Source organism: Saprolegnia parasitica, assembly GCF_000151545.1.
Source record: "Saprolegnia parasitica CBS 223.65 unplaced genomic scaffold supercont2.13, whole genome shotgun sequence".
Taxonomy (NCBI): Eukaryota; Oomycota; class Saprolegniomycetes; order Saprolegniales; family Saprolegniaceae; genus Saprolegnia; species Saprolegnia parasitica.
This window is the reverse complement of record NW_012156407.1, coordinates 334,611-345,124: the sequence shown is the minus strand read 5'-3', so window position 1 is coordinate 345,124 and position 10,514 is coordinate 334,611. Positions and strand designations below refer to the sequence as shown.

The following is a 10,514-nucleotide window of genomic DNA, read 5'->3' as shown; positions in this document are numbered from 1 at the left end:
AAGCGTGAGCGCACCGTGACCGCCCATCGAATGCCCCATGATCGACTGCTTGCCATCGATGATTGGCAAGTTGGCCGTCACGAGAGCCCGGCAACTCCTTCGTCACGTACGAATACATGTTGTAGTTTTCAGCCCACTTGGGCTCCTTAGCGTCCACATAAAACCCCGCGCCTGTGCAAGCGTGAGGACCTTTAATTGCATTGATACAAGTATACCCGTGCCAAAGTCCCAGTTATCACTGTCGCCTTCAATGCTGATGCCACGAGGACTACGATCGGAGACTGTGAGCGTAGGCTGCGACGATATCCATACCTCGTGTCGGGCGTAATAAGCGCAACGCCACGCTTCGCGGCCATGCGTTGGGCACCGCCCTTGATCTGCATGAGCTCTTCGTTGCATGTGAGGCCCGCCAGGTAATAGATCGCCGGGACTTTCGCAGCGTCGGTTGCCTCTTTCGGGAGGAAGACGCAGAACTGCATGGTCGTGCGCGTCATCGCGCTCTCATGGGAAAAATGCTTCACCACGCGGCGTCAAAGCACTTGGTCTGCTTGAGGAGCTTCAGAGCCATCTTCGTTGACCTTCGTCCGATTCAATTTTGAGGCCGTGAGCCAACGTGTCCGGATACTACCTGCACATCCGGCACTCGGGACCTTGAAGTTGCTGACCATACAAAAATCAAGTTAGCGCGATCTTGGCAATCTTGGTCGATGATACAAGCTGGAACGGCTACAAAATTTGTAGCCGTTCCAGCTTGTACAATTTAATTGTACCAGCTAGATCGCCGTCGACGGCGTCACATGCGGCGCCTTGTCAAGCTCGAAGCCCATGCCACCGTGACTGATGCGACTGCACAATGCGATCAAGCCGTAGACGACGCCTGCCGAGGCCCGCCGACAACTTCTACGATGCACCTGCTGCAATCCCAGCAATTGAGCTCCACCTGTCCAACGCCGTCTTACCCAAGTATACCGACGCTGTCTATAATACCAAGTGGCGCTCTACACAGTCTAGATTCGAGCCCATGTGCACAAGCCCAACAGGCTCGACCAAGCGCGCCTTTTTTGCCTCGCGTACGAGTACCGTATGAGACGCACCACCACTTCCTCATCGACCAATCGCGTCTTTTGCTCAGACCTACCACTACGACGTCCATTGACGATTGCCGTCAAGCCGGTGTACCCGGTATGTCGCTCAACTGCACTTGGCCCACAGCCTCGTTCAAGAGCCCGAGCTGCCTGCTCTTCGTCGGCTTCTCCGGCTCCTTGCCCAACACGAGTGGCCGCGACGTCAACTTCTCCCGCGGATCGCGCTCATGTTTCCGTCAGCCTAGATTACTGTCCTCAACCAAGTGTATGCTGCAAAGAAATTCCGACGGTATATTTAGCGTAGATTTATCTATTTTTAACCCTCTCAGGACGGGAAAGACTACCCCCGCTTCATCATCGACTACGACAGCATCAAATAGGTGTGGGCAGCGCTCAACGCGGTTACAGATCCCTTGGGCGTGGCCTTGCTGACGACGCTCTTGGACGAATATGCACTTGGACTACCACTTCTCGACGTACAAGACGGCCTACAGCATTCACGAAGCCGCGTTCAGATACCTCTGGCCAGACGATTGCGTCTTCCGCTCTGACCTACCAATGCCAAGACCATGGACGATTGCCGAGAAGACACCAAGAGTGGTTTATCAGCATATGTACCGCGGCCTCGCTCAGGACCCCCAGCAAACCAATCTCCGCGGGCTTCTAGCACAACACGTGTGGTCCCACCAACATTTGAGCAGTAAACAGTTCGCTGGCGGTGAAAGCGTTGTAGGGTAAGAGTCGTTGCAAATGCAAAGGACCATATATGCGGTGGTAGGCTCCAGCAGGATCAAGGGCGTTTGGAGATTCTTAGCAAGATCGCTCCTTCCGATGTTCGTTGTTGTCGAAACACGAGCTCGTGGTTGTCGTGCTGCAATTCGATGTTCTGGTGTGCACGGGAGTGTGTGACCCGTCGTAATTCTTACTGTCTTACCATACAGCAGTGACGCAAACTATTTGTTTGCGCTTAGCTCGAGCGGGACTTGCAAGCGCAAACAACTAATACCAGTGCATTCATTGTACGAGTCTGCCCGAACCAGTGCCCAGCGCGGTCGATACGCGTTTTTGCCCAAACACGCTTTTCCTTTAACGCGGAGCTCAGCAAGCAAGGTCGAGTTAACATGTAAGACCCTCTGTTGGTCACCTCTGACTTGAAGTCTCTCGTACCGCGACGCCTCACTCTCTGCAATAATCATTTGGACCTCGGTTGAAGTTGCGTTGGCGCCACTAAACCCATTTGACGTGAAATGGTGCTATTATGGTATATAGTGTACGAATATTTAAACACTAAATGCGATATCTCATCCTCCATCCACATCCACCACGTATATAGTATGCCAACGGGGCGATTGGGATTGGCCACGGTGATTGGCACCCACGGTCCTCAATTCGCTCGTTCCAGTACAGTCGACGCGACACCGCCAACGCACCCAGCCCAGGAGCCCGTTGAGTGGAGCGTCCCAGCTTTAGATACTTGCAATACAGTGTAATGTAGCCCGCACACTCGGTGTTTAAAGGAGCTGGAATGCTGCGGCGTTGCGACACCATCTGCCCCGAAGCAGAATTCAGCCGTGATGCCTATCATGCTCGTGTGCAATGATTGAGAGTACTATATAAGATAATTACCCTGGGCTCCCTTTTTATTCGGAAAAGGCAACCGTTTTGACCAATCAGATCGAAATTTGGGTGGCCTATCACCTGATCAGGCACGCGACAAGCCGGGATCGACGCGGGCCTTTCTACTATCGACCAGTCGATTGGAGCCGCCACTTCTCGACATCCATCGTCCTGCGCAGTCGCCGTCATGAGTATGCGCTGGCTATTGTCCGCGCTCGCTGCCGTCGCCGCCATGGACCCGTCGGCTAACCCGAACTGCTACCTCGTGCCGATTCTTGTGATCTCGCCGCACACGCCTCTTCCGGCCATGAACTGCGTGAACAAGCCTTTTCCGGCGGGTGACTGCATGAAGGAGGTCGTGCGTGCGACATTGACGACTGTGGACACGATCAAGACCCACGGGACGGAGTGGAACTGCCTCGGCGACGCTGACCACGTCGAGTACGCGTCCAGCGTCCACTACCGCGGCGACTCGACGCTGCGTCTCATCAAGCACCAAATGGCCATCAAGCTCGACACGCCGCAGTCGTTCTTAGGCCTTCCCGCCGACACGCCGTGGTCGCTCCACGGCCCTTACTTCGACGCGAGCTTGCTTCGCAACCACGTCGCTCACCACATCTTTCGGCAGACGGGACGTTACTCGCCCCGCACGCAGCACATTGCCCTTTACATCAAGAACGCCGCGGGCGTTCCCGAATACAAGGGGTTTTACCTCCTCCTCGAGACTGTGAGGTACGCTTGCCTTCAATCAACGTGCAATGGTCTCACAATGCTGTAGCTATGGCCCGAACCGTGTCGGTCTCGCTGAAAACACTCCCAACTGCTCCGCCTCGGAGCGCGCAAACGGTGGCTGGGCGTGGCTCTTTGACCCGCTTTCATACGGCGCGTACTCGCCCAACATTGTCAAGAATATGTACACGAACCAGTTTGGCGGCGGCCGCCCGCTCCTAACGTACCCCGCCGGCGAGACGACGTCGCAGGCGATGCGCGATGCTTTTGTCTCTCCCAACGGCTTTCTGCCCCAGTACCACAAGTATCTCTGGGAAGGCATGCTCACGCCCGATCGCCTCGAGGAGCACATTGACATTGGCTCGTTCGTCGATTACATGCTCCACACCGAGTGGAGCCTGAACCAAGACGCGTACTCGCGCAGCATGTACTACTTCAAGGATCGCGACCACCCAATCGAGGCAGGCCCGGTCTGGGACTTCAACCTCGCCTTTGGTGCCGGCGCCAAGGCTCATGCGCAAAACTGGCTCTTCCAGACGCACGAAGCGTGGAAGCGGCTCACGTGCAATTACAAGTTCACTTCTCTTCTCATCGCCCGCGTACGTACCGTTTGGATCTTGGAGATGAAGAGCTAACTGGTATCCATGGTAGTGGAAGGCCCTCCGTGCCGGTGTCTGGGCTGACGACAAGATCGAGGCGTTTGTGACGAACGCCCGCGCGCCCTTTGACAAGATGCTCACCAAGTGCCCCAAAAACCAGTGGATGTCCAGCCAACCGTCGTGCGCGCACGTAGCCCTGAGTACCCGCGGCTCGTACGCTGACCAAGTCAACGCGATGGTCGCCTCAACGCTCAACCGCGCCCGCTGGATGGACGCCCAAATTGAGAAGCTGTACCAGCCGCTGAACGCCCGCGTTTGCATGGGCGTCGGTCGCATTCCCAAGTTCAACTGCGGTCCCGATGGCAACGACGCCGGCTGCCTGAGCAACCCCAAGCCGTACTACGAGAACGTTAAGTTCCCGGCCATTCGGGGTGTGAACCACGCGAAGTGCGACGGGGAAGCGCCCAAGGAAGCGCTTCATGCCCCGTCTGTGGACCCGTGCTGGGTGACTGTTGGCAGTTATGGTCGCATGTGGTGGCTTACGCCAACCTGCAGCGGCTTTGGCTGGTGTGCGCAGGGCCCCGGTGCCAAGTGCCAGTGCACGGCCGGCCGCAAGACGTTCGACTGCTCGCCCAACCCACCGTCGCACTTGATTGCGATCACTGCGTCGTCGGAGGACTCAACCGCGATGAGCAACCCGCTTGTTTGGGTTGGCGCCGCCGCCGCGCTTACCGCCGTTGCCGTCATCATCGTGATCAAGCGCAAGCGAAACCCCAGTTACGAAACCTTGTAAACACCAAATTAACGTGTTTTTGTCTTTAATTTGTTAATTTGCCCTCAAGTGGTCAACATTTTACACAATAGTAACGTTAAATGGAGTATACGTCGTAGCAACGTCGGAACGTCAAGAAAGGTTATAGATACAAAACTAGTATTTGTATAGCCCCAGCTGGTATAGCCCTGGCATTCACGGCATCAGCGTCATTGAAACAGAACGCTGACGGCCATGTCCTCTCAAGTCAATTTGCAGCCCATAGAGCATAGGACGTCGCCGAGCTGCGTCATCTTGAACTTGGCGAGCAGCGCCTTGATCACCGGCGCAGTGTGCTTGTCGTCGCCGAGGATGAGCAGGTCGTCGACGTAGACCGTAACGAAAACGACATCGCGGTTGCCATTTCCTCCCACAGTTTTCGTGTAGAGGCCGCGATCCTTCTAGTTGCGCTTGAACCGAGGCTCACGAGGAATTCGTGCAACATCGAGTTCCACTCGTGAGGCGCTTGGCGCAGGCCGTAAATCGTCATGATGAGCAGGCACATGAGGCGTTGGACGTGCTTGGTAAAGCCTTCCGGCTGCTCCATGTAGGCGAGTTGACCCTTCTTGAGAGCGGCGTTGAGAAACGCCATGACAAAGTCGTATTGACGCAGTTTCCATCCACACAAGGCCGCGTAGAGCAGAATAGCGCGCAAGGTCTTGAAGCGAATGGCCGACTCGTACGTCTCGTCGTAGTCGAGTCCAAAGATCCGCTCAAAGCCCTTGATCACCCTTGTATCGCAGGTTGCCGTCGCGATCGACCTTGAGCTTGAAGTGTCATCGACAATGGCCTATATTGATCAGTGCGAACTATTCGTTTATCACGCAACTTCTATATCTGTCTACACTTGAACCAATGGACTGGTGGTACATGCAGTCATTGGGACCATCCAATGGTCCGAGAGAGAGAGAGCGATCCATCGTCCATCCATCATACTGCAATAGTTACAACATATACACATGCTAGAAAACCGTCGTCTTTGTCGGCAAGGAAGCCACAGTAAAAAGGGTTTAGCAGTCAGCCTAGGCACAAAGATATCGTGAGCTCCATGATATCATTCCGAAAAAGGTGAAGTACCACACGACGGCGCTTAGGCTTCTTGATGTCGTCGCTCATGATGTTCTTTAGGCGCAGCATGCTTGCCGACGCAACGGGCGTCGTTGCGGGGCTGGTTGTGTCATTATCGGCCTGCGTCGGTACCATGTTTTCATCGTCATTGTTCAAAATGAGCTGCATCGCCGAGCTCCGGCGCTGGAGCGGCGGGTGCGCGATCGACTTGGGCGACGGGTCTTGTGGAATAAGTGCAGGAACAACCATCGATACGTCGATCGGCGTCACATCCGCGACCGTTTTCGCTTCGACAATGATGCGGCGGTTCGTGCGCGACGTTCGCGTCTCGTTGTTGCGCCGATAGGAGAGCAAAGTGAACGCCGGTGACTGCACTGACGCAATCACACGCAAGTCCTGAGTGAACGCGCTGTCGTCGCCCGGAAGCCGCATAAACATATAGCCCTAAGACCACACGTAAAGGACATCAAAATCGGAAGCGCGACGTACACGCCACACGTGGCGCGTGCTGCGGCTTTCCTTGCTCGCGCTGGCGGTCCAGTGGTACGGCCAGCCGACCTTGACACCGTCGTTGAAGTTGAAGACGAGCGACGTCTAGACATTGGTGGTAAAGCAAGGTACACGAATAATAGACTTTGGAATAAGACACGCACGGGGTAGTATGTGGACGGCGGAAGGAGGACGCCAGGGACCCACTCTCCGCCACTCTCGTGCTCGGCCGTGAGACTGGCGTGCGACCGGACATCCCCCATTCTGAGCTCCGGCTCATTGAGGCGTTCGACGCGCGCAAAGGCTACGAACGAGTACGCAGGCACTTTGTTGAGCTGGGGCCCCGCGAGAGCAAACGAGATTTTCCCGCCACAGCTGCAGTGTACGAGGTGTCCGGGGCAGCAGTGTGGGAAACAGCGCAGCTCCTACAGAGTATTGGGTAGCACCTTGCACGTTGGGGAGGTGTGTAACGGTACTTTGCGCCCTTCCGTCTTGTTGCAACTACCACAAGAATGAGAAACGACGGTAGATATTCCACGGCGCACCGAATGTAGGTGTCCTTGAATGTCGACTCACTCGTGCACGCACATTTTAAGAACTCAAGACGGTAGCCGTCGTCAATCGAGTCGTACTGGATCGTGGCTAGATAAGAAGAGTTTGTGAGCCAGAGCTCCGAATGTTTCCGAAGACGATGTAGTCGTACTGCCGTCGTTGGGGTCCCCAAGATCGCTGCTGCTTAAAGCGCGACGGTACGATGAGAGCGTGAAGGGCGTCGACTGAGCGACGCCGATAACACGCAGCACCTTCTGTGGCTCGTACTGGTAGACCATGAAGAGGTAGGCCTTGAAGACGTGCTTGGTATTGCGTAGGACCTTGCTGGCCCCGCCTTTCCACGCGTATTGCCACTGATCCTCGTGTGGCGACGGGTTAATCTGGTACACGAGCGTCCCGCAGTCCTCCTACGCAACGTTTGTCGGCGGCAGCGGAGCAAGCGAGTCGTACTTCTGTGTTGTTCTCTTTGTATTGAAGCTTTCCTGGAAGCCATTCGGATGCATCTTCGCTATCCTTGATGCGGCTGAAGCGCGCGAGGTCGGCGGATGACACAAGTTGCCCAACGTCGAGGGCGCCCTCGAGACAACGTTCGAAACGGCAGTAGGACTCGAATGCCATGGACTCAAAGCGCGAGAAGTTGCCGCCAACTTGCATCGCAAGCGACGTGCCGCAGGCATTTATGGTCAAGTGTGTCGGGCAGCAGTGCGGAAAGCACCTAGAATGTTTCTATAGACTGTTTGCAAACATGAGCTATTGGTACCTACCGAATCGCCTGTGTGCGAAGCAGAGGTGGTGAGCCGTGAGATTTGGCGAGATAATAGAGAGTTGAGAGTTAGATTGATACCTTTTGGCCGTTGGGTTTGTTGGTCCTACGCCGATATAAGCCAACGGTAGTCGGCTGGAGGCGCGTACCGGATGTAGCTGTCGTGGAAGAGCGGACCCTCGCACTGCGTGCACGCGGCGAACGTGCAGAAGACGCGGTCTTCGATCGGCTTGGGCGCCTCGAACTCGGCCATCGATCAAGAGTGTCCACAATCAATTGCAAAACTCCTCCCACTAAAGTCAGACCAGCTGCGACCTGCAGCAATGTATATTTGCATTTTTGACAGACAATATAGAATATAAGAGGTATTGCATGCCACAGGGGTCATACAAACCCCAAATGCAGGACGTCGATGAGCTGTAAATTTCGTCGGCGGCTACTGCCAGCTGGTGCCATGGTCCGATGGGTGTTAAGACGACAGCGAAGACGCCGCCTGCGCATGTTCTTCGCCTTGGTTCCTGCAGCATCGAGTTATCCATGCGATACAGCCGCCAGTCTCGTGTAAAGGGCACGGTAGGCGAGAGTGTGCTTGAGCATAAGCGAATATCGCAACCGATTTGCTAGAGACTGAGCAAGCGATATTAGTACATGGTACAATGGGAGGAAGCGGGCGATGCGCGCCAGTGGTCACACAAGCAACTCGTTGAACGCAAGCGAAGCGCGCATCTGCACGCAAATTCCAACTTGTGCCCACGCCCAAGCTGATTGGTCCGGAGCCAACTGATATGAGTTTGCGCCGCATATCTTGCAATTTGTATGAATTCTACGTATTCGTGTCACGTGTCAACCTGTCTCTTCAAAGAATTGACAGCGACCGGGAGGATTTTGCAATGCACCCGCGCTACGAACAGCAAGAGCCGGCTAGTGCGCCAGGGTAAATCCCGCCTGTACCGGGTATACGTCTGGTACAGTACTTGATTCCATGCATTCACATTTTCGATGCCCACTGGGTCGAGCTCGACAAACGGTGCGTGAAGTCTTTTTATTTATTGGCGCATCACCCTGCCTATCTTGTCCAACTATCGCTGCCAAAGCCTGGTCGGCGAGACTGGTGATTTGTATGGTGGCGAGACTGGGCGCCTGTTCCGCGAACTGCCCTGCATGGCTTCTTCAACCGTAAGCCGCAGTCGACTGAACTGCTCTGCGAACATTTACTTGCACCCACTCAAAGCGGATTCGATTGTATAGCAGAACCAATATAATAAAAATAAGGGCGAGTGGGAGCACTCGATTGACGTCAGCACGGATCCTCTTCCCGCAGAGTGACGGCATGATCGCACGTGTGTGTCAGCGCGCTACCTCGTGCAAGATCAAACATGCGAACAAAGAACGAACGAACGATGGGCTGTCGACGATACGTACCTGTACAGCTCGGAAATGGATAGAACGTCTTATCACTTCCAGGGTGACGATCAACTGACTGCCGTGCGTTCGTCCAAATGGCAAAATTGCCATGATGAGCTGCCCACTAGTATTGTACTAGTACAACGTAGCAAGGTGCACCTGGTGTCCTACCGTCGATCAAATTGGTATCTTCATTGAAGTCTTGGCCAACAAAATGCCGTAGATCAGAGTAAGAGGAAGAATATAGAACTCGCGCACCCGCTCCTGCATACTGTACCGGTACAGTAGCATTCTTTCGTCAGGATGTTTGAAAACGTCAAATTAGCTTGTTGGGGTTTTGAAGAAATGGGTTTACCGTACTGTTGTACGATCCTGGGCGGCATGAGCTGTACCAGGGTAATCCATACCGGTATACGATCCGTAGTCTTAAAAAGTTGGGCGTTGAGGGGTCAATCGGACAAGCAACGCGGGTCAACCAGGCTTCTGTCGTTCGAGCTGAGGTGTCGCTGCATGGACAAGTTCACTTCTGGTCCACAGGCAATATCAGGTGCAATATGTTCATCGATTGGTCTAAAACATGCGACACCACTCATGCGATTGGTCCACGCCATCAGTTTTGAGGAATTGCTTGTTCAGGGACTTCTCAACACTTCTCAACGATATTTGGACAATTTGGCCTGAGAAAAGGAGTTTACCTATTCTTAGGCCAAACCCATTGACCAAACCTAGGATATGCACTGTCAGCTTCAACACCAAACGCGCCCGCCAAAACGCGTTGTAAGTGTATGGCATGAGCGTACTAATACCTGGTATTTCGCGTCCTCTTCGTTGCTAAAAAGACGTTGCATGTGTAGAGACTAGCTATTCCCTTATTCGCTAGCCTGGCCGTGGCTGCGCAGCACCCTGCTCTTCAGTAGTCGCCCGGATGCACGTGCGGCCGCGAGCGAGACCATGGCGACAAGCTCTGTAAAATCCGTCCAGGCGTCGCAATCGGCGGCAGAGCTGCGCAACTCATCAAGGTCCTCGAGAGACGCCAGCGACCGAGGCGGCGTCAACGACTGGAGGTTGTTGTTGAAATGGGTCAATTATTTTTTAATGAGCAGAGCTCGCTGGAAGAAATTGTCTCATCTTGGCCTGTTGTTGGAGCAGCTGATTACGTCATCATGTGTTCTGGGTGACACTTGCGGAAGTGTCCTGGACCCACATGGTTCGACCCTTTTCGGGTACATCGCGCGACGCAGGGAGGAGGGGGCGGAGAACTGAAAAATGCGCGCGCGCAGCCGGGCTCGAACCGGCGACCTTCGGGATGCGAAGCAGAAACTTTACCAACTGACCTGGGGCGCCCCCCCTCAACGACTGGAGGTCGTGGAGCCGAACGATCGGCAACGTGATCTTGG

At 54.7% G+C, this 10,514-nt stretch overlaps 3 protein-coding genes and 1 pseudogene across 4 annotated transcripts in view; 1 reads left to right on the top strand and 3 right to left on the bottom strand.

The window, feature by feature from the left end:
- Positions 1 to 494, bottom strand: part of SPRG_19657 (hypothetical protein) — a gene marked incomplete at both ends in the record, with an annotated part of 855 nt that extends 361 nt beyond the window's left edge. The window contains 3 exons of the mRNA XM_012343490.1: positions 82 to 171; positions 216 to 268; positions 313 to 494. Of these exons, the coding sequence (XP_012198880.1) occupies positions 82 to 171; positions 216 to 268; positions 313 to 494 (325 nt within the window). The remainder of the gene's footprint in view (positions 1 to 81; positions 172 to 215; positions 269 to 312) is intronic.
- Positions 495 to 2,848: 2,354 nt separating this feature from the next.
- Positions 2,849 to 4,840, top strand: SPRG_04414 (hypothetical protein). Its single transcript, XM_012343339.1, has 3 exons — positions 2,849 to 3,434; positions 3,481 to 4,030; positions 4,083 to 4,840. The coding sequence occupies exons 1-3, from the start codon at positions 2,890 to 2,892 to the stop codon at positions 4,821 to 4,823; spliced, it is 1,836 nt and encodes a 611-aa protein (XP_012198729.1). The 5' UTR covers positions 2,849 to 2,889; the 3' UTR covers positions 4,824 to 4,840.
- A 204-nt stretch (positions 4,841 to 5,044) lies between these two features.
- On the bottom strand, positions 5,045 to 7,966 carry SPRG_19655 (hypothetical protein; the record flags this gene model as incomplete). Its single annotated transcript, XM_012343489.1, has 12 exons — positions 5,045 to 5,242; positions 5,269 to 5,631; positions 5,919 to 6,353; positions 6,399 to 6,503; positions 6,563 to 6,823; positions 6,875 to 6,899; positions 6,944 to 7,040; positions 7,102 to 7,357; positions 7,401 to 7,665; positions 7,715 to 7,722; positions 7,795 to 7,819; positions 7,863 to 7,966. The coding sequence occupies 12 exons, from the start codon at positions 7,964 to 7,966 to the stop codon at positions 5,045 to 5,047; spliced, it is 2,142 nt and encodes a 713-aa protein (XP_012198879.1).
- A 2,422-nt stretch (positions 7,967 to 10,388) lies between these two features.
- SPRG_30044 lies at positions 10,389 to 10,460 on the bottom strand (annotated as a pseudogene). Its single transcript has one exon. The product of its transcript is annotated as a tRNA-OTHER (tRNA).
- Between the last annotated feature and the right edge of the window lie 54 nt (positions 10,461 to 10,514).

Excerpts from the sequence above, each read along its gene's own strand:
- SPRG_04414 (XM_012343339.1), top strand. The coding sequence starts at position 2,890 with ATGAGTATGCGCTGGCTATTGTCCGCGCTCGCTGCCGTCGCCGCCATG. Across the intron at positions 3,435-3,480 it reads CTCCTCCTCGAGACTGTGAG|CTATGGCCCGAACCGTGTCG; the intron begins GTACGCTTGCCT and ends ACAATGCTGTAG. Across the intron at positions 4,031-4,082 it reads CTTCTCTTCTCATCGCCCGC|TGGAAGGCCCTCCGTGCCGG; the intron begins GTACGTACCGTT and ends TATCCATGGTAG.